General features: G+C 46.5%; 1 protein-coding gene across 1 annotated transcript; it reads right to left on the bottom strand.

The window, feature by feature from the left end:
• Nucleotides 1–136: 136 nt before the first annotated feature.
• Nucleotides 137–10,338, bottom strand: CHI3L1 (chitinase 3 like 1). The gene is given in 12 exon segments (XM_061183726.1): nt 137–154; nt 3,621–3,782; nt 3,982–4,098; nt 4,599–4,781; nt 5,371–5,494; nt 6,566–6,687; nt 7,426–7,576; nt 8,350–8,406; nt 8,926–9,058; nt 9,061–9,126; nt 10,061–10,090; nt 10,290–10,338. Coding segments are annotated over 12 exon segments (1,212 nt in total).
• Between the last annotated feature and the right edge of the window lie 12,050 nt (nt 10,339–22,388).

Below are 22,388 nucleotides of genomic sequence, written 5' to 3'. Positions count from 1 at the left end.
CTGGAGGGTCCGGCTGGAGTGCGCAGGGAGCAGCACTGGAGGGTCTGTGCTTCCAGGGTGCCTGGGACACCTAGGTCCAGGCTTATATAGTCAGGGGGCTGCCCCACCCCCAAGCAAATGATTCCCAGCTGTGGGGTCAGGTCAGGCAGGGGGACTGGGGGGGTGCGTGGGGAGGCGCTGAAGCCAGGAATAGCTCTGGCGGAGGACTGCAAGGGTCCCTTGAGGAGTGCACGACCTCATCCATCACCCCGATTGGATCTCAGCAGGCAAGGTTCTGGTGCCCAGATGGGAGGAGGGTACAGATCGGTGAGATGGGACATTGCCAGGAGCCTGTGCCAGGGGTCAGGGCAATGGGAACAAGAGCTTCCATCTGGAGAATGAACCCAGATCAGGCTCTGTGTGTTTGGCCTCTGGGGGACCACTTGTGCCCAGGGCTTCTCAGCTTGGGTGCTGGGGTCCAGACAGCCTGAAACAGCCTTCTCTTGGGAGCACTCCCAGCTTTGTCCCTGGGCTCCCACACTCCCCTGGTCCTCACATTCCCTGGGAATTCTCACTTGTGCTGTATGAGGTTGAGGGCCTAGAGAGGGAGGGAATTGGGATGCCCAAGGTGGGCCTGATTGGAGGAAGGTCTTCTAGCAATGGGACCCCAGGAAGGGAGTCTAAGGCCCCTGGTTACCCAGCCTCTCCAATCCCTGCTCTGGACCTCAGTTTCCCCATCTGTTACAGAGAGCACTATGACAGTCCCCTAGCCCTTGGGGGTAAAATCAAGTCATAAGACAGGTCTGGAAGAGACCTTGGAGGAGGACAGCACTCTGAGACTTGTAAACTCTTCGAAGCAGGACATCTGCATGCCACGGGGAAATGAGACAGGTACAACCAAATTTCTAGTCATTGAGTTATTCATCCAATAAAACAGTAAGATTGAGAATGATTTAATAAGCCTGAAAATAACATGTGTCAGGGAGGAGGGGAAGTAACAAGAACTCTCATTGCTGGTGGGAGTGTAGATGGGAGCAATCTCTTTGGAAAAAGTGAGACAATATCTAGTCAGATTGAAAATGTGCAAATTCTCTGACCCAGCAGTTACACCCCCAGAAACTCTCACACCTGTGCCCCAGGAGACATGCATGCAAACATTCACAGCAGCATTGTTTGTAACACCAAATCTGGAGAACACAGCTCTCCTTCAGCAGGGGAATGCATAAATAACTGTGACATGTATGCACCCCTATAAACCAAAATGGAATAAAATGAGCAAACTTCAGCTACATGGTTGATCTAACAGACATAACAGGGAGCAAAAGGAGCCAGGCACAGAGAGCGATGAGACCCCATTCATATTCAATTCAAGCACAGGGAGCACCAGCTCTCTTCTTCAAGGGGCGTCTCTAGGGGGTGAGACCACAAAAGAAGGCAGGGAAGGTCAAGATAGTGCCTGCCTCTGGGCAGAGGGACAGGGATGCATGTGACTGTGGAGTTTCAGGGGCACCAATGAGGTCTCATTTCCTGTCCTGGGTGGTGGTTACACAGGCTTTCACTATATAGTAATTCTTTAAATTAAACAAATACATTTTATGCACTGTTTAGCTTGTATGATATATCCCATAATTTAAAAATCAATACACATGTAATTCATTTAGGGCCCTCAGTCGCATGCATGCTCTCCCCTTGCCCTGGGGCTTGGGGGCACAGGAGTGTGGCCACCTCTCACCAGTGGCTGTCCTTGTTGGGGAGAGGCAGTGGAGGGCCTGGGGAGCCTCCAGATCCTGCCCTGCTTGGGTGCACGTGACCTCTACCGGGTGACTCAGTGTCCTGCTGGGCAGTCCTCCAGGACTGGAGACCCGATCCCTATCCCTGGCCTCTGACTCTGCAGCTATAAGTGAATGTGACTAACTCTGCAGGACACTGCGTCAGCCCTCCAGAGACTGTCCCGGGATGGGGGAAGGGTGGCCAGGGGAGGTAGGGTGGGGGTTGACTGCCCTGGAGGACTCACTCAAAAGCCCCTGGCTTTTCAAAGACCCCTGTGTGGTAGAGTAGGCAGTGGGCAGGGATTAGGGAATGCTTGACCCACTGGCCAGCAGCGAAATGCCAGGTACCCGCTGAAGCTCTGGCCAAGTTCTCACTCTCTTTGCCTTTAGCTTGGCGGTGACCTTGGGATCAGTTGCATCTGCCCCGCTCCAGCTGGTTCAGATTTCAGGGAGGCCAATAGGTGTTTTCTTCCCCACAGCTCAAACCAGTGTCACAAACCACTAGGCCAAGTCACAGACAATCCAAACATCGGGGAATCCACAAATAAATTCTCTTTGGTTTTGGAGCATGCAGCTGAACTCTCTTTGGATATAAGGCATGTTCGGGGCTCTGGGAGTTCACAGAAACTGCTGAGAACATCTCTACTTCATAAAGGCTGGAAGGCTGGCTGATCTGAGCTCATCCCGTCTGACCCATCCCGTCCCATCTGGCCCCCACCTCATGTCCCAGGCTGAGCTGAGGAGTCTTGATCTCTGCATGGGCTGAGGGCTATGTCCCGAGAGGGGAGAGACAGAGGGCTGGATTACAGCCCTAAGACATCTGACTGATTTCAGCCCAGCAATGGAAAGGGTTCCTCTAAGGTAATGAGCAACTGGTCACTGAGAGTGTGGGGGGAGGTTGGAAGGCTAGCTCTCAAGCCCTGTAGAGACTCTAGGCCTGGGACGGAGGGAGGGTATGTGAGGTAACATAGGTGTCTCCTTCTAGCCCTGAGAGTCCAGGGTCAGGGCTCTCTCTAACCTGACCCTGTGTTGGCTCCTACCCCTCCCCAGGGTGAGAGGAGATGAAGGGTTGGTGTTAAAGAGTTTCCTTCCTAGTGCCTGCTAGCCCCTGGAAACAGAAAAGGCTTCTTTCAACAAGGAACTGTATCGAGAAGTCTGGACGACAATGACTTTTAAGATCTGGAAGCCCATCAGCCCTCTTGGGTTAAGTCCATGATTGATGGGTCTGGTGATGCTTGCCTCTTTTGGGGACTTCTTGGGGCCCAGCAGAGGACAGGGTGATCTCACTTTCTGCAGCTCAGGACTACCAAGCCTGAGAGAGAGGAATCCAGAAGAGATGGGGGAGGTGAGCCCCGTGGGTCCAGTGGGACCACAAAGATAGACTGAAGCAAGCACTAATAACTGGTGAGCCCCAGTGCTTTATTGAGCAGCTGCAGAATCAGGAATGGGAAGTGGAATGGGGACGTGATTATGTTCCTGAGTAAAGGTTTCAAGTTGGGCTTTGCAGAGGATATAATTAGTGTGGTTGCTGCTTCTTGTAAGATATTTCACTCTGCGGTGGTAGAGCTTGCCAAAATGGTGTCCTTAGGCATGGAGGCCTGAGGGTAAGGGAGTTGAAGAAATCTCCTTGTGTGGGGCTTGGAGTTGTTGAGCATTCTCCATAATCAGCAGTTATGTGCTGACCCCGTGTCTTACACTGTGTTGGTCCCGCAGCCCCACCCTTACCTGCCTGTCCACCGGAGCTGAGCTCAGATGGCAGAGCTGTGGCCCTCCGCATGGGCCCAAGGAAGGGAGACTGAAGCTCAACAGGGGACCCAGCAGGGCAGGTGATCAGTCTCCTAGCCAGTCAGAGCCAAGTGATCTCTGCCTCACTGTGTGCCCAAGAACCGAAGGCTGCACCTCAGCAAGCGCATCCTTGATGGTACTGGTGAGAGGGAAGTGCAGATTCTGTCCGCAGAGGGTGCCCTGAAAGTCATCCAAGTCCAGGGCCCACACCATGGCGCCGGCCAGCTGCGTGTTCCTCAGGTACTGCACCTGGCAGGGAGACCCAGAGCAGGCAGGGCTGGGTTCCCTGGGCCAGGGTGCTTATGGGGGGCATGCTATCTGGACACCTCCCCATGGGAGAAAAAAGCAGACACCTGAGACCCAAAACACCTCTGTAGCCAAGCCCCACCCTCAGTGCAGGGGGCTTCCCTCCCCCTCTTCAACTTGGGGTGTGGCCTTAGGTACGTACTTTGTTTTTGACGCTCTCCTGATCGTCATACCCCACCCACTGGTTGCCCTTAGTGGCATAGGGGACCTGCTGACCAAGGAGTCTATGGACCGTGGCTCCGCGGAGGAAGTCACAGGTCTGAGCAGAGAACAGGGCAGGGGTGGTGTGGGGAGCTGTGCTGAGACGTTGCAGGTCACCAGGGGGACGCCACTGCAGGCTTCACACAACTTTACTTAAAACAGATGCAAAGATCCCAGGATCCTGTAGCTGCTGTAACGTGAGGGCATTATGGGGGCTCTGATTAGCTTCCTGCATCTTAAACAGGGATTTGGGAAATGGTGCTTTGACACTGAGGACCGGCCCAAGGCAGCACAGAGCATCAGAGGATGGGCTGAAACAAAAGAACCTACCTCTTGGCCATTGTTTTTTCCTGGGCTAGAAGGAAGGCCCCAACTTGGTGGCCAGAGGGGGTGCAGACAGGATGTGCCTGCCCTCCTCCTCCCTCTTCTCCAGCGTGCTAGGTCTGCTGGAACATTTTTTTTAACTTCCAAAGGAGTAAAGTGGGGGTGGGGTGGGAGGCTCACCTTCCCCGGGGCTGCGGGTGCCGTGGGAAATCATACCTTCTCCCCAGCTCATACCTCATAGTAGGCGAGGGTCCCTTTCTCCTTGGTGAACCGGCCTGGTATTCCTGGCCCTGAGGTCGGGGCTCCCACATCTGTCTTGGAAGAGGCCAGGGTGAAGCTCCTCCCAAAAGTGGGGATACCCATCACCAGCTTATTGGCCTGGGCCCCCAGCCTCAACACATAGCTCACAGCGTAGTCCTGTGGGTGGGTAGGGCAGGACAGTTTGAGCAGTTAGATGCTGGTGGTCTAGGAGGGGAAAGGTTGTGCAGTTCCCACTGCTGCCTTGAAAGGTGGAGTTCCAGGTCTAGATGCATCTGGACTTCCCTTCCTTCTGGGAACCTGTAATGTCAGTCTAAAAAGCATTGTGTAATTTCAGTCTTGAAAAAAATCCTCTTAGGTATAGGAAGGGATTATTACTGTTCGATAGTTGCAGAAATCTGGTGATTGGCCCAGGTTACACAGCAAACAATGGCAGGTCTAGACTAGACTCTTGCCCTCTCAGCCCCCAGCCCTCTTTGTGCTGTCTTCAATCTGCCCTCTGCCTTCACTAGGTCCACCCTATAGGCCCATCAGGAGATGTCCTGATTCTTTATGGAATTATCACCTTCCCAGTTCCCAGAGCTGTGGAGAATGCATAAACTTTGGGCCTCAGTTTCCTCATCTGTGAAGTGGGCCCTATAACACCTCCCTTGCAGGATTACTGAGGAGTGGAGAGGTTGGTGTCTGAGCTCTGGCAAGTGGCATGTCTGTGGTCCCCTCTCAGCCCTCCTTCCTTTGGGACACTCACAGCATTGCTGAATCTGTCAGAACTTGTATCTTCCTGGCCTCAGAATAGGGGGCTGTGATGTGCTATGGTCTGGCGCCACACTCCATGAAAGTCGTAGGTCAAAAGGCTGATGAAGTCCAGGTGTCTGTGGAAGAGTGGATGCAGGACAAGGCGAAAAATTGAATAAGCGCACCACCCTAGCAGGATGTGAGCTGGAGAAACAGGCAGCCAAGAGAAAAGCCATTAACCCAAAACCCAGTAGAACCCAGTGACCCACTGTCTAGGCTGCTGGACCACCTCCCTTGTGCCACACTGGGAAGTGGGCTCAGGGTCCCACAGGAGCATTCAAGGCAAGAATGGGGTTCTTCCAATCTGCCCCCAGCACACAATTCGGAGCTGGCCTCCAACACACGTCACCCCCTCCACTCCAGCCACATTCATCTTTGAGAAAGCAGATTACAAGTGGCATCAACAGCTAGCCTTGTCGGGAGAGAGCAGGACCAAAGGATGGCCTGAACCTATGATTCCTCCTGGTGGGGAGTAAGGTTTCCACACACAAAGTTGGGGGGTCTGCAGGTGGATTGCATGAACATGAGCTTCAGGTGTTTATGGCAAATGGTTGAGAGCCACCTCATTCCCACCCTCTAAGTGATCAATTAAAGCACCAAGTCTACACTCCCTAAGACCCTAAAGAAGATTCTAAAGTCAGAGCGAAGAGCCTTTGTCTCTTACTCTTGGGTTTCCTAAGACCCATGCCTTTGTTCCACCGAGAGATCAGCCTGCTTGGCTGGGGACTGCTCATTCTCACGCATGAGGAGGCAGGGCGAGGAGGAGGGGCAGGGTGAACAGGAAAGGGAGGGGGTCACCTGCATGTGACAGCACATTGAGGACTCCCCAGCAGCCTGGAAATGAAAGGTATCATTACTGCTGCCTTGCCCCTCCAGAGACTAGTGACTGGCTGGTTTGTATAACTTTCGCTACTTCCTTTTCCACAAATACATACATTCATAACGACTTTCTCAACTGAGCAGCACAATACCCCAAATGAAAAGGAAGGATAGGGATTGTTATGCCCCATTTGACAGATGGGGAGGCTGAGGCACACAGAGGGGAAGTGACTTGCTCAAGGTCACACATCTTTGGAGAAACTGGGACTAGAAGCCCAGTCTTCTGATTGCACATGGAGTGCTAGGGCAGAGTGCATCAGGAGATTCACCGGGATATCTGGGCGATGTCATAGCCTCTGTCAATGGCAATCTTCCCAGCAGACACTGCTGCGCTTAGCAGGAGTTGCTCTGCTCCTGCCTGGGCTTCTCTTGCAAACTCAGCCTTCATTTCCTGGTTGGGAGAGAGGCAGGTGAGTGACAGCAAACCTTGCGGAGAAAGATCTCTGAGCATGCCATTGGCCTTCGCTGTCTGCTGTAGTCTCCAACCTGACTGGAGCTCAGTGGGAACGATAAAGTGGTCTCATCCTCAGACTCACCCATCCTTTTCCTAAAAAACTGTTTGGACCAATCTCATCCCTACACCCCATGCATACTCATCAACACTCAATTATTCTCTGTCCTGGAGGGACCATGAGAATAGAGAGTGATCCCACTTGGTCCACAGATGGTGCTGGAAGATATTTGCCTGTTGGTCTGTGCTTTGTTCAAGCTTATAAATGAGAACACAAAATTAAAGTGATTTATATTGTACCGTGAACAATTTGTTTAAATGATCACTCTTCCCCTGGGGTAACTGAGTACCCCTGATGCAGTGCATGCTGTGGAGTGGGCAGTGTCAGTTTGAGAATGAAAAGAGGCAGTGAAGAATGGGTGCTCTGCTTAGTGACCTCTGCCTCTTAGAACCGCTCCCTACCTCCCACTGTTGTCAAAAGATGTCTTCCTTGCTGTGTAAGATCTCAGGACACAGGCTTGTTTGTCTTATCCCTGGTCCAGATCTCAGGACCCTGCAGCAAAGAGGCCTGAATCCCCCTTTGCCTGCCTCAGGAGAATATCTCTGAAGACAGCTTCTGCCCTCCCCACTCCCTGGTGCTCCCCACTTCCCTGCCCTTTTCCCTGACCCAACCAGCACCTTGACCAGAGTGGTGAGATGCTGCTTGTCTCTCCGCCCAGGGTAGAGCCAGGTTAGGTCCAGTCCATCAAAGCCATGGGTCCGCAGAAATGGTGGCACCGACTTGATGAAAGTTCTGCGACTCCAGGTGTTAGAGGCTATTTTGGAAAATCTAGAACCGAAATCACCCCAGTAGAGTGCTCAGTACCAATACGCTGGGTGCCTTAGCCCTCTGGAAGGGTCTCTGGGGCATGTGGAGCTGGGAGTCTGAACCCACACAGCTCTAGGAGGGCATGGTTGGGACAGGACCCACCTCCAATTATCTTAGAAAGACCATGTGCTTTGGAGTCAGATATCCTTGGCTCTATCACCTACTAGCCAAGCCACTTTGAGCAGGTTATAACCTGAGCCTCAGTTTCCTCACCTGTAAAATGGGCATAAATATACCATCTCACAGTGCTATTATGAGGATTACATGTGATAATGGTTGGACAGGATGCCTGACACATAGTAACGGCTCAGTAAATGAGAGCTGCTATGGCCATCTTTGCCCCCTTTTTAAAGCCTGTTCCAATTCTACCCGCTCCAGGATGTCCTCACAGGGTCTCCATTCCCAAATTTCCCATTCATTCCATCTCTCTCCTTCCAGCCCTTAGGACAGTATCCCTCGCCACCCCAAATTTCTTTGTTTTCATGTCTGAGAAGTAGTAAAAGAGCATTGGCAAGGAATCAGAATATTGACTGCCACCTTGCTGTGTGACTCTTGGCAAGTTCCTTTCCCTCTCTGTGCTCTGATTTCGTGGTTGTACATGAGACAGGCTCCTGACAACCATTCAGGCCCCTGTGCCTGACCAGTCTGGGGTCCCTGTGACCCCCATCCAGTGGATGAGGAGAAACCTATGCCTCCTCATATTCCATCAACCTCTGGGGGATGAGTCATCCTACCTTTGAGAACCAAAGTTCCATCCTCCAACAGATAGAAGGGTCTTCAGGTTGGGATTCCTGTGGGGCACAGGGAGGCAGGAGGGCAGGGGTTGAGTGAAGTTGTTGTGACATGGGGTGGCCCCATGTTTAGGAGGCTGTATCAGGCTTCTAGCTTTGGGTGGGAGGCTGAATCAGGCCTCTGAGGTCCTTCCAACCCTGAGATTCAGTATTCTAAGACTTTCTAAGCATTTGTGGCAGTTACTCTGAGGTACGTTGCCAATATTTGTTCCCTCCAGTGGGGAAGCCAGGATATGGCAAAATAGAGTCATGAGCACTTTCTCTGTGGAGAGGCACCCTCAGAGGATGGAGAGGGTTCCCTTTCCCAGGGGAGCTCAGCTGTGCCTTCTTCTACAGTCTTCTTCTACACCCTGACACCTGCCCTCATCACTTCCTCCCGCTTAAGCTAAGGCCCTCCAATTCTCCACCCAGAGGTGAGTACTGGGGACCTCGCCCATCCTCTTGAGCAGGAGTACTCTGCCCTGAGACCAGCCCTGCTAACCCTCCATCTTCCTCCTGCTGGGCAGCCAGTGGCCCAACCTGTTCTTGAGTGTGTTCAGTGTGTCATAGAGCATCACATCATTCCATTCCCAGGTGTCGATCTCATTGTTGCTTATGTTGGCAAAGCTGTAGATGATGTGGGTACAGAGGAAGGGGTCGATGGCATCTGGAAGCAGCTCCCATCACCCTCCCGGTACTGGGACCAGCTGGTGTAGTAGCAGATCAGCTTGTATGCAGCACCTGAGGAGAAGGCCAAGATTGAGCCAGGGACCCTCTGGCTGAGCCCTGAGCTGAGCACTAATGGGGTTTTGAGGGGCGGGGTTGATGGGCAAAATTGTGAGCAAAGTTAGAATTCTAAATGAAAAGGGCTGGCTCAGGGGAGTTCTCTTTCTGATGAAAATAAGGTCTATTTTGAAAATGCTTAGAAAAGATCAAATATAGTAGATAAATATACTGCAGACTAAGAACAGAACACTGTGTGGGGTGAGGGGGTGCTGATGAATAAAGATGAAATGGGACTTGGTACAAGTAAAGACGGCTTCCTGGAGGCAGCGGCTTTGAAGGAGAAGAGGGACCCAGCCCCAGACAGCCATATCAGAAGACCCTGGCCTTCAGGCGAGAGTCTTGCAGGACCTTCAGTGGAGTCCTTGATCTGAGAAGCTCTGGCGCATCTCTTCTCTGCCTTCCTGTGGGAGTGCCCCTAACTTGTAACCCACCCAGAATGGCAGTCCCCAGACCCCTTCAGTCCATCCCCCCAGCTGGGGCACAATATCCCAATGGACCAGGAAGTTCCTCCTCCCCGCTCATTCTAATTTTTCCTGCTGCAAAGTAAGCCTTTTCTGCCCTCTTGACTGTGGAGGAATAACAGTGGGCATCACTCATCCATGCTGCTACTGGTCTCCTGTTAGCGGTTCCCAGTAAACGATTAGTTGAAACCTTCATTGAACCCGAGCCTTTGAAAGTTTTTAATTTTCAAAAATTTTAAATATACAGAAAAGTAGAGAATAGTATAATAAACACCTATATACTCATCACCTTGGTTTAACAAATGCTAATATTTCTGAACCATCTGAATCACAGAAGAAGCTGGAAAAGCGCTACCTTAGTGGCAAGGTCCCTTCCACACAGCCCTCACCACATCCCCACCTCCCATGACTTAAAAGGGGTTACTTACAGCTCTGGAGCAGGACCAGGACCACAAAACCTGAAGGGAGATCCAGGGTGAGACCCCCTGCAAGTACCTCCTGCCCTTCCTCCTGCTCCCTGCACCCCCCACCATAAAGGAATCAAGGGCCTCCTCACACCAGCCTCCTCCTCTCTCTCTCCCCTGACTCTGCTACCACTCCCACAGCAGGTAGGAAGCCAGGCCCTCTGTGGAGCGGCTCTGTGGCCAACCCAGAGACCTGTCTGAGCCACCCTCAGACCCATCCTGGCTGCAGCAGAGGGGGGCATGGCGTGGCCTCTTCCTTTGCCCTTAGGCTCCTGGTGCCCAGCTGCCTAGACAGGACGCTTCCCTGGGCCTCCAACTTCCTCTTATACCTGTCCCACTCCACTCCCCCACACCCCAAACCATCCCATTTACAGGAACTGAGCTGTGTGTCAGTGAAGGAACTAGCAGGCTGGAAAGTGGCGGGGGAGGAGCACTGCGGGCCACCTGAGGTGGATTGAGAAACCCTGGAGAGTTCTGAAAACTTGGGCCAGGTCTTCCTGAGGCACCTGCCAGCAGAAAAGCCATCAGGCGGATGATCTTCTCCAAAAGCCAGAAGTTTCCGGGCTTTTCTGGCAGCCTCTACTTTTGCCTCTCCAGCCCTCTGTCCAGGCCCTTAGCCAGGTTGAAACTGGGCACAATTGAATTCTGTAACCAGCAGTACCCCAAAAAATGCTGTTATTTATTCTCTCCCTGAGCCCAGCAGCACCCTGCCTCACCCACTCTCCCCCTCTCCAAGCTGTTTCCCACAGCTGGCCTGTGCTGATTATTTAAAAGAAACCTGGAGAGGAGTGGGATATTGCTGAGAACGCTCTGAGACCTGGTGCTGTTTTGCTTCCTTTTTGAAATGCCCATTAAAATGAGTATGAATCTGGGAAGCCTGGGGCTGCAGCGAAGTACCAAGGAGTAAAAATTCAGGGAACTCTTGATTTCCCCCAGGAGCAGATAATCTCAGAAGATCAATAATCTCCATACTCTCAGCTCCTCTCTTTTGAAACCTAAGTGTAATGATGCCAACCCTTTCTAGATCCCTCAGTGATTTCTTATCACTCTTCAGATAAGAACAAAACTTCTTAACAAGGCTCTGCATGATTTGTTCCTTGTTTGTGGATACTTTTTTTGGCCAAAGATCCTGGACAACTCCATTCTTTGCAGGCTATAAATTAATTAATAGGCAGGGAGTGAAAAGTTCAGAACTCCAATTGCCAGAATGGGTCAGAGGGCTTCTCAACAGATACCTTTATTTTTACAATCACAGGTAATAATCCAATGTTAGCCACACTGATTTCACAGCCCTCTCTTGGTGAGGTCTCTCCCTCTGTCCCACTTCTCTTCCTTCCTCTCCCTATAAACTGAAACATCTCTTTATTAAGAGAAATGGTCAGAAAGCAGTTTGTCCAGAGTCATACTCACGAATACTAAAGGGTCATGGCTTCACCCTCTTAAGGCAACTAGCCTTCTTTTGTACCCTAGATGATTGATAGCAATGATAGTCCATGATAACTTCCCCTTGTTTGTTTAGGGCACTGGGAAGTGGACTTCCTCTAATCTCTAATAGAAGTATTACGAAGTAGTAGGCATGTAAAAATTTTCATAACAGGGTGCAGGATGTTAAGAAAACACCTAAGTTCACTCTCTTCCTTTGTTAAAAATTACTTCATAGGTACGGATTAGCCCAAGCCTTGTCCTGTGCTCCCCCAAACCCAGTTTATTAGTTCCACATGTTCTGCATGAAGGTGGCATTGTCATAACAAACAGCCAAGACATTCCCTGGGCCTGCCCCAGCAGGATTGGCCAAGGGTCCCATGGCACATCACCTCCCAGCCTCATCTCATGCCATGCCCCCTTCACTCCCTATAACGCATCCATTCGTGCCTTCTTTCTTATATTTGCTCTACTCTCTCCCACCATAGTGCCTTTGTATATGTCATCTACTAGCCTGTCAATAACTATGAAGGGCCTGAGATTTTATACTACTTGCAAGCTAATGAGATAGACAGAATCTCATGGATTCTGGCAGAAGACACAAGAACCCTAGGTCAGAGAAAAAGTACTTATTCATGGCATGTCAAGCAGCATGAACTTCATGTTTGCATCACTTCCTGTGAAGAGGCAACTATTTTGAGTTGCTGCCCAGGCATTTTACAGTATAACTCTGCTTGTACCCAGAGTCTGGACATTTAGATAAGGACCTGAGTTTAGGATTCCAGCCACAAGGTCCTGCTTTGCATTTCCCAGGACACCTTTTAAAATAAGCACTTAAAGTTAAGCCCTCGAAAAGTTAGTGGTGCTCCCCAACCATCTTATAAGTAAAAGGTGTTTACTCTCTGTGTCCTGCTGGCTTGTGACCCAGGACAGAGGACTGCCCCCCCGCCCAAGCTCAATGCACACCACCCTCCTCTGTTTCTGGAATCTGTAAGTAATAAATCTTGTCACTTTACTTCTTTGTGTGAGTGTATTGAAACTGTGCCTTCAGTCAAAACATTTCCCCAAAGTGGAAGCTCAGACAGTGAGGGAGCTACCTGCCCACCCTGTGTGTATGGTTTGTGCATCCTTATTCAGCAGGTCATACTCTGCATATTCTTAATTAAACACACCTACTCATCCTTCAGATTGCAGCTCAGCAGGCACCTTTGGAAAAGGCAGACTCCCTGGTGAGGGAAAACCCCTATTGGGGCTGTCAGTGTGCTTTGTACCTCTCCTCCTAGCACGTGACTTGGTTATAATTTTACATCTTGTGTGTCAGTGTGGATGTTGTTAATGTCTGCCTCCCTCACTAGACTATAAACAGTAAAGGCAAGGACTGGGTCTGTTTTATTCACCTTTGTGTCCATCCCTAGTGCTTGACACATAGTAGATGCTTAGTAAAGTATTTATTGAACGACTGAAAAAATGAATGATCTCAGGATGGTACATAATTTCAAACTCTTCTATTTTCTTTGGAACCTGAAATTCTAGAAATTTCATCTCTTTCAATAGTTCTTGTCACCTTGTGAATAACCAACTCAGGAGGTACCATGAAATCGCAAAACAAACATCCTGACAATTTTTCCCTGGTCCAATTGTTCTAAGCCCCCACGCTGCTCTTATTATTCGTTTACTCATTCAACCAATGTTTACTGAGCGCGCACAGTTGCCTTGCACCGTGGGAGGTGGTGAGGGCAGAAAGGTGAGTGAAAACAGAGAATCAGTGCCTGTCCTCATGAAGTACATGGTCTGGCAAAGAATGTGGACATTAAACAAAGGATCACATAATTTATTACAACTGTGAAAAGTTCAAGGCAATTCTGAGGGTTAGGAGAGTTTATAAAAGGCTACAGGTGGTCAGGGAAGTCTTCCTAGGGAAATGATGTTTAGCTGAATTGTGAAGGAACAGGTACTAGCTTGGCAAAAACATGTGAGGCAGGAGAAACAGAAGAAGCCTGGGGTGGGAAGAGGCTGCCATGTTCCAAGACCTGGGAGGATTCAAGAGTGGTTGAAGCACGAAGTAGGGCAAGAGAGGCACAGATGAGGCTGGATAAGGATGCTGTAGACAGAACCACCTCAGAGGACAACTTTCTGGATCCCAGGTGTGGCCTCTTAGGCATAACTGTTTTGAGGATCCGTTCCTTTTGCATGGAGTGTCAGAGCAAATGAAGGTGGTGTTAACATCCCACCAAATATTTGAGGGGAAGTTCTTTATTTACAGGCAGGTGTCTTCCTCCAAATTCATTTCCAAATCCTCAACTCCAGCATGGTGTTAGTGTCAGCACATAGTAAATGCCGTCAAAGACTCAGAGACAGAAACATTTGGACAAATAAACAATTTACTGCAAAAGGTAAAGGGAGTCCAAGTTCAGAAAGAAAGATTGGTTTGTCAAATACAAATCACAACAAGTATTTAAAGGGAAAAAAAGATGACCAAGGCTACAATATTCATGGTAGAAATCAGCAGCTTTCTCACATGTCCATCATATTCACAGTTTATCTTCACTTGTTAGCATAGTAAAAATCAAGGAGAAAATTGTTTTTGCCAGAGTCCATATTTATGAGAAAGAGTCAGAGTTTATTATTTTGGAGTCCTGAGCCAGGCACAATAGCCTGTTGTTTTTGGATTATCTCCAGATGTGGAATGTCCCCACCCCCACCCCCCAGTGGTTCAGTCATGAATGAAGCAGAACGAAGTGTCAGTTTTTGCTTCTGCAGTTTTTCTTTTCTGTGGGCAAGTTCTTGCCTTTGAGAAAACCTAAGCCGATTAACAGTTTTCTGACTCAGTGTTATTAAATTGATATTTTGTTTTATTTGACTAAAATTTATTTCCACAAGCATAACAAGAGGAGTTGATGTAACATATAAACACTTCCTTTTTGAGTGGCTAACAGAATTAGAGCCACATGATATTGAGGCTTGACAGTGAACTTCTGTCTGGAGGCTTGTAAAACTCCTAGGGCTGGGAATAACTTTTATGTGTCAGAAGAAATTTTACCATCCGTATTAGCACTATTTTCTCTAAGATTCCCATATTTGTTAATATGCCTGCCAGGAAATGAAATTTTTACTACCTGTAAGGCTAGAATTTCATAAGTCATAAAGCCATCCCAGAGAAGTTTTCCTGGGAGGACTTCATAGATGTCATTCTCACATGTAAAATGTAGTCTTTGTTCCTTAATAAAGGGCTTATCACACCTAATTAAGTGGAATTTTTGGCATAGTGAATATTCAATTATATTCTGGTAAGAAAAAGGACAGATTCTTATTGAACCTATATAAACAATCTACATGACCATAAGTATTAAATCACTCTAGAGGTAAATAAGGTACATCAATTCGGTTCCATTGCCTCAAACTTATAAAATAGGGAATTAGGCCATAAAAAGTATAGGAACTGGGGGGGACCTTCAAGATGGCAGAGGAGGAAGATGTGGAGATCACCTTCTTCCCCACAAATACATCAAAAATGCGTCTACAAGTGGAACAACTCCTACAGAACACCTACTGAATACTGGCAGAAGACCTCAGACTTCCCAAAAGGCAAGAAAACCCCCATGTACCTGGGTAAGTGCAAAAGAACAAAGAAAAAGCAGAGGCAAAAGAATAGGGACGGGACTTGCACCTTTGGAGGGAGCTGTGAAAGAGGAAAAGTTTCCACACACTAGGAAGGCCCTTCACTGGTGGGGACAGGAGGTGGGCGGGGGGGAAGCTTTGGAGCCACGGAGGAGAGCGCAGCAACAGGGGTGCAGAGGGCAAAGTGGAGAGATTCCTGCACAGAGGATCCGTGCCAACCAGCACTCACCAGCCTGAGAGGCTTGTCTGCTCACCCGCCGGGACGGGTGGGGGCTGGGAGCTGAGGCTCAGGCTTCGGAGTTGATATCCCAGGGGGAGGACTGGGGTTGGCTGCGTGAACACAGCCTGAAGGGGGCTAGTGCACCACAGCTAGCCAGGATGGAGTCCGGGAAAAAGTCTGGAACTGCCGAAGAGGCAGGAGACAATTGTTTCAGGGTGCACGAGGAGAGGGGATTCCTTCCCCGTCTGCCCACAGAAGGAAGAGCACCACCTAAATGACCTCCAGAGACGGGCACCAGCTGCGGCTGTCAACTCAGACCCCAGAGCTGGGCATGAAACGTTAAGGCTGCTACCGATGCCACCAAGAATCTTGTGTGCAAGCACAGGTCACTAGCCACACCACCCCAGGAGCCTGTGCAGCACACCACTGCCAGGGTCCTGCGATCCAGGGACAACTTCCCTGGGAGAACACACGGCAGGCCTCAGGCTGTTGCCATGTCACACCGGACTATGCCACCACAGGCTCGCCCCACATTCCAATTATGACTACCGTACCCCTCCTTTCCCTTGGCCTGAGTGAGCAAGAGTCCCCTAATCAGCTGCTGCTTTAACCCCCTCCTGTCTGGGTGGGGAACAGATGCCCTCAGGCGACCTACACCAAAGGCAGGGCCAAAACCAAAGCTGAACCCCAGGAGCTGAGCGAACAAGAAGAGAAAAGGAAATTTCTCCATGCAGCCTCAGGAGCAGTGGATTAAATCCCCACAATCAACTTGATGTACCCTGCATCTGTGGAATACCTGAATAGACAAAGAACGTTCTCAAAATTGAGGCGATGGACTTTGGGAGCAACTGTAGACTTGAAGTTTGCTGTCTGCAACTGATTTGTTTCTGATTTTTATGTTTATCTTAGTTTAGTTTTTAGCACTTGTTCTCACTTGTGGATTTGTTTATTGCTTTGGTTGCTCTCTCTTTTTTAAAAAATTATTATTTTTTTAAGTTAATAACTTTTAAAAATTTATTTTTTTTTAATTTTTAAAATTTTTCTTTCTTTTTTTCTCCCTTTTCTTCTGAGCCATGTGGCTGACAGGGTCTTGGTGGTCTGGCCTGGTGTCAGGCCTGAGCCTCTGAGGTGGGAGAGCTGAGTTCAGGACATTGGACCACCAGCGACCTCCCAGCCCCATGTACTATCAATTGGTGAGAGCTCTCCCAGAGATCCCCATCTCAATGCTAAGACCCAGCTCCACCCAACGGCCAGCAAGCTCCAGTGCTGGACACCCCATGCCAAAAAACAAGTAAGATAGGAACACAACCTCACCTGTTACCAGAGAGGCTGCCTAAAATCATACTAAGTTCACAGACACCCCAAAACACATCACCGGACATGGCCCTGCCCACCAGAAACACAAGATCCAGCCCCACCCAACAGAACACAGGCACCAGTCCCTCCCACCAGGAAGCTTGCACAAGTCACTGGTTCAATCTCACCCACTGGGGCAAGACACCAAAAACAATGGGAACAACGAACCTGCAGCCTGCAAAAAGGAGACCCCAAACACAGTAAGTTAAACAAAATGAGAAGACAGAGAAATATGAAGTAGACGAAGGAGCAAGGTAAAAACCCACCAGACCAAACAAATGAAGAGGAAATAGGCAGTCTACGTGCCTATTCTGAAAAAGAATTCAGAGTAATGATAGTAAAGATGATCCAAAATCTTGGAAATAGAATGAGAAAATACAAGAAACGTTTAACAAGGACTTAGAAGGACTAAAGAGCAAACAAACAATGATGAAGAACACAATAAATGAAATTTAAAATTCTCTACAAGGAATCAATCACAGAATAACTGAGGCAGAAGAATGGATAAGTGACCTGGAAGATAAAATATTGGAAATAACTACCACAGAGCAGAATAAAGAAAAAAGAATGAAAAGAATTGAAGACATTCTCAGAGATCTCTGGGACAATCTTATATGCACCAATATTTGAATTATAGGGGTCTCAGAAAAAGAAGAGAAAAAGAAAGGGACTGAGAAAATATTTGAAGGATTATACTTGAAAACTTCCCTAACATGGGAAAAGAGTCAATCAAGCCCAGGAAGCGCAGAGTCCCATACAGGATAAATCCAAGGAGAAACATGCCAAGAAACATATTAATCAAAATATCGGAAATTGAATGCAAAGAAAAAATATTAAAAGCAGCAAGGGAAGCAACAAATAACCTACAAGGGAATTCCCCTCAGGTTAACAGCTGATCTTTCAGCAGAAACTCTGCAAGCCAGAAGGGAGTGGCAGGACATATTTAAAGTGATGAAAGGGGAAAACCTACAACCAAGATTGCTCTACCCAGCAAGGATCTCATTCAGATTCAATGCAGAAATAAAACCTTTACAGACAAGCAAAAGCTAAGAGAATTCAGCACCACCAAACCAACTTTACAACAAATGCTAAAGGAACTTCTCTAGGCAGGAAACACAAGAGAAGGAAAAGACCTACAAAAACAAACCCAAAACAATTAAGAAAATGGTAATAGGAACATACATATCAATAATTACCTTAAATGTAAATGAATTAAATGCTCCAACCAAAAGACACAGACTGGCTGAATGGATACAAAAACAAGACCCATATATATGCTGTCTACAAGAGACCCACTTCAGACCTAGAGACACATACAGACTGAAAGTGAGGGGATGGAAAAAGATATTCCATGCAAATGGAAATCAAAAGAAAGCTGGAGTAGCAATTCTCATATCAGACAAAATAGACTTTAAAATAAAGACAATTACAAGAGACAAAGACGGACACTATATAATGATCAAGGGATCGATCCAAGAGGAAGGTATAACAATTGTAAATATTTATGCACCCAACATAGGAGCACCTCAATACATAAGGCAAATACTAACAGCCATAAAAGGGGAAATCGACAGTAACACAATCATAGTAGGGGACTTTAACACCCCACTTTCACCAACGGACAGATCATCCAAAATGAAAATAAATAAGGAAACACAAGCTTTAAATGATACATTAAACAAGATGGACTTAATTGATATTTATAGGACATTCCACCCAAAAACAACAGAATACACATTTTTCTCAAGTGCTCATGGAACATTCTCCAGGATAGATCATATCTTGGGTCACAAATCAAGCCTTGGTAAATTTAAAAAAATTGAAACCGTATCAAGTATCTTTTCCGACCACAACGCTATGAGACTAGACATCAATTACAGGAAAAGATCTGTAAAAAATACAAACACATGGAGGCTACACAATACACTACTTAATAACGAAGTGATCACTGAAGAAATCAAAGGGGAAATCAAAAAATACCTAGAAACAAATGACAATGGAGACACGACGATCCAAAACCTATGGGATGCAGCAAAAGCAGTTCTAAGAGGGAAGTTTATAGCAATACAAGCCTACCTCAAGAAACAGGAAACATCTCGAATAAACAACCTAACCTTGCACCTAAAGCAATTAGAGAAAGAAGAACAAAAAAACCCCAAAGCTAGCAGAAGGAAAGAAATCATAAAGATCAGATCAGAAATAAATGAAAAAGAAATGAAGGAAACAATAGCAAAAATCAATGAAACTAAAAGCTGGTTCTTTGAGAAGATAAACAAAATTGATAAACCATTAGCCAGACTCATCAAGAGAAAAAAGGAGAAGACTCAAATTAATAGAATTAGAAATGAAAAAGGAGAAGTAACCACTGACACTGCAGAAATACAAATGATCATAAGAGATTACTACAAGCAACTCTATGCTAATAAAATGGACAACCTGGAAGAAATGGACAGATTCTTAGAAATGCACAACCTGCCGAGACTGAACCAGGAAGAAATAGAAAATATGAACAGACCAATCACAAGCACTGAAATTGAAACTGTGATTAAAAATCTTCCAACACACAAAAGCCCAGGACCAGATGGCTTCACAGGCGAATTCTATCAAACATTTAGAGAAGAGCTAACACCTATCCTTCTCAAACTCTTCCAAAATATTGCAGAGGGAGGAACACTCCCCAACTCATTCTACGAGGCCACCATCACCCTGATACCAAAACCAGGCAAAGATGTCACAAAGAAAGAAAACTACAGGCCAATATCACTGATGAACATAGATGCAAAAATCCTCAACAAAATACTAGCAAACAGAATCCAACAGCACATTAAAAGGATCATACACCATGATCAAGTGGGGTTTATTCCAGGAATGCAAGGATTCTTCAATATATGCAAATCAATCAACGTGATACATCGTATTAACAAATTGAAGGAGAAAAACCATATGATCATCTCAATAGATGCAGAGAAAGCTTTCGACAAAATTCAACACCCATTTATGATAAAAGTCCTGCAGAAAGTAGGCATAGAGGGAACTTTCCTCAACATAATAAAGGCCGTATATGACAAACCCACAGCCAACATTGTCCTCAATGGTGAAAAACTGAAACCATTTCCACTAAGATCAGGAACAAGACAAGGTTGCCCACTCTCACCACTATTATTCAACATAGTTTTGGAAGTGTTAGCCACAGCAATCAGAGACGAAAAAGAAATAAAAGGAATCCAAATCGGAAAAGAAGAAGTAAAGCTGTCACTGTTTGCAGATGACATGATACTATACATAGAGAATCCAAAAGATGCTACCAGAAAACTACTAGAGCTAATCAATGAATTTGGTAAAGTAGCAGGATACAAAATTAATGCACAGAAATCTCTTGCATTCCTGTATACTAATGATGAAAAATCTGAAAGTGAAATTAAGAAAACACTCCCGTTTACCATTGCAACAAAAAGAATAAAATACCTAGGAATAAACCTACCTAAGGAGACAAAAGACCTGTATGCAGAAAATTATAGGACACTGATGAAAGAAATTAAAGATGATACAAATAGATGGAGAGATATACCATGTTCTTGGATTGGAAGAATAAACATTGTGAAAATGACTCTGCTACCCAAAGCAATCTACAGATTCAATGCAATCCCTATCAAACTACCACTGGCATTTTTCACAGAACTAGAACAAAAAATTTCACAATTTGTATGGAAACACAAAAGACCCCGAATAGCCAAAGCAATCTTGAGAACGAAAAATGGAGCTGGAGGAATCAGGCTCCCTGACTTCAGACTATATTACAAAGCTACAGTAATCAAGACAGTTTGGTACTGGCACAAAAACAGAAATATAGATCAATGGAACAGGATAGAAAGCCCAGAGATAAGCCCACGCACATATGGTCACCTTATCTTTGATAAAGGAGGCAAGCATATACAGTGGAGAAAAGACAGCCTCTTCAATAAGTGGTGCTGGGAAAATTGGACAGGTACATGTAAAAGTATGAAATTAGAACACTCCCTAACACCATACACAAAAATAAACTCAAAATGGATTAAAGACCTAAGTGTAAGGCCAGACACTATCAAACTCTTAGAGGAAAACATAGGCAGAACACTGTATGACATAAGTCACAGCAAGATCCTTTTTGACCCAGGTCCTAGAGAAATGGAAATAAAAACACAAATAAACAAATGGGACCTAATGAAACTTAAAAGCTTTTGCACAGCAAAGGAAACCATAAACAAGACCAAAAGACAACCCTCAGAATGGGAGAAAATATTTGCAAATGAAGCAACGGACAAAGGATTAATCTCCAAGATTTACAAGCAGCTCATGCAGCTCAATAACAAAAAAACAAACAACCCAATCCAAAAATGGGCAGAAGACCTAAATAGACATTTCTCCAAAGAAGAGATACAGATTGCCAACAGACACATGAAAGAATGCTCAACATCATTAATCATTAGAGAAATGCAAATCAAAACTACAATGAGGTATCATCTCACACCGGTCAGAATGGCCATCATCAAAAAATCTAGAAACAATAAATGCTGGAGAGGGTGTGGAGAAAAGGGAACACTCTTGCACTGTTGGTGGGAATGTAAATTGATACAGCCACTATGGAGAACAGTATGGAGGTTCCTTAAAAAACTAAAAATAGAACTACCATATGACCCAGCAATCCCACTACTGGGCATATACCCTGAGAAAACCATAATTCAGAAAGAGTCATGTACCAAAATATTCATTGCAGCTCTGTTTACAATAGCCAGGACATGGAAGCAACCTAGGTGTCCATCATCGGATGAATGGATAAAGAAGATGTGGCACATATATACAATGGAATATTACTCAGCCATAAAAAGAAATGAAATGGAGGTGTTTGTAATGAGGTGGATGGAGTTAGAGTCTGTCATACAGAGTGAAGTAAGTCAGAAAGAGAAAAACAAATACAGTATGCTAACACATATATATGGAATCTAAGGGAAAAAAAAAAAAAAAAGAGGTCATGAAGAACCTAGTGGCAAGATGGGAATAAAGACACAGACCTACTAGAGAATGGACTTGAGGATATGGGGAGGGGGAGGGGTGAGATGTGACAGGGTGAGAGAGTGTCATGGACATATATACACTACCAAATGTAAAATAGATAACTAGTGGGAAGCAGCCGCATAGCACAGGGAGATCAGCTCGGTGCTTTGTGACCACCTAGAGGGGTGGGATAGGGAGGGTGGGAGGGAGGGAGATGCAAGAGGGAAGAGATATGGCAACATATGTATATGTGTAACTGATTCACTTTGTTGTAAAGCAGAAGCTAGCACACCATTGTAAAGCAATTATACTTCAATAAAGATGTTTAAAAATAAATAAATAAATAAAGTGATGAAAGGGGAAAACCTACAACCAAGATTGCTCTACCCAGCAAGGATCTCATTCAGATTCAATGCAGAAATTAAAACCTTTACAGACAAGCAAAAGCTAAGAGAATTCAGCACCACCAAACCAACTTTACAACAAATGCTAAAGGAACTTCTCTAGGCAGGAAACACAAGAGAAGGAAAAGACCTACAAAAACAAACCCAAAACAATTAAGAAAATGGTAATAGGAACATACATATCAATAATTACCTTAAATGTAAATGAATTAAATGCTCCAACCAAAAGACACAGACTGGC

This window comes from Eubalaena glacialis, chromosome 3 (assembly GCF_028564815.1).
Source record: "Eubalaena glacialis isolate mEubGla1 chromosome 3, mEubGla1.1.hap2.+ XY, whole genome shotgun sequence".
Lineage (NCBI taxonomy): Eukaryota > Metazoa > Chordata > Mammalia > Artiodactyla > Balaenidae > Eubalaena > Eubalaena glacialis.
Note: the sequence above shows the minus strand (reverse complement) of the source record. Positions and strands in the feature narration are given on the sequence as shown.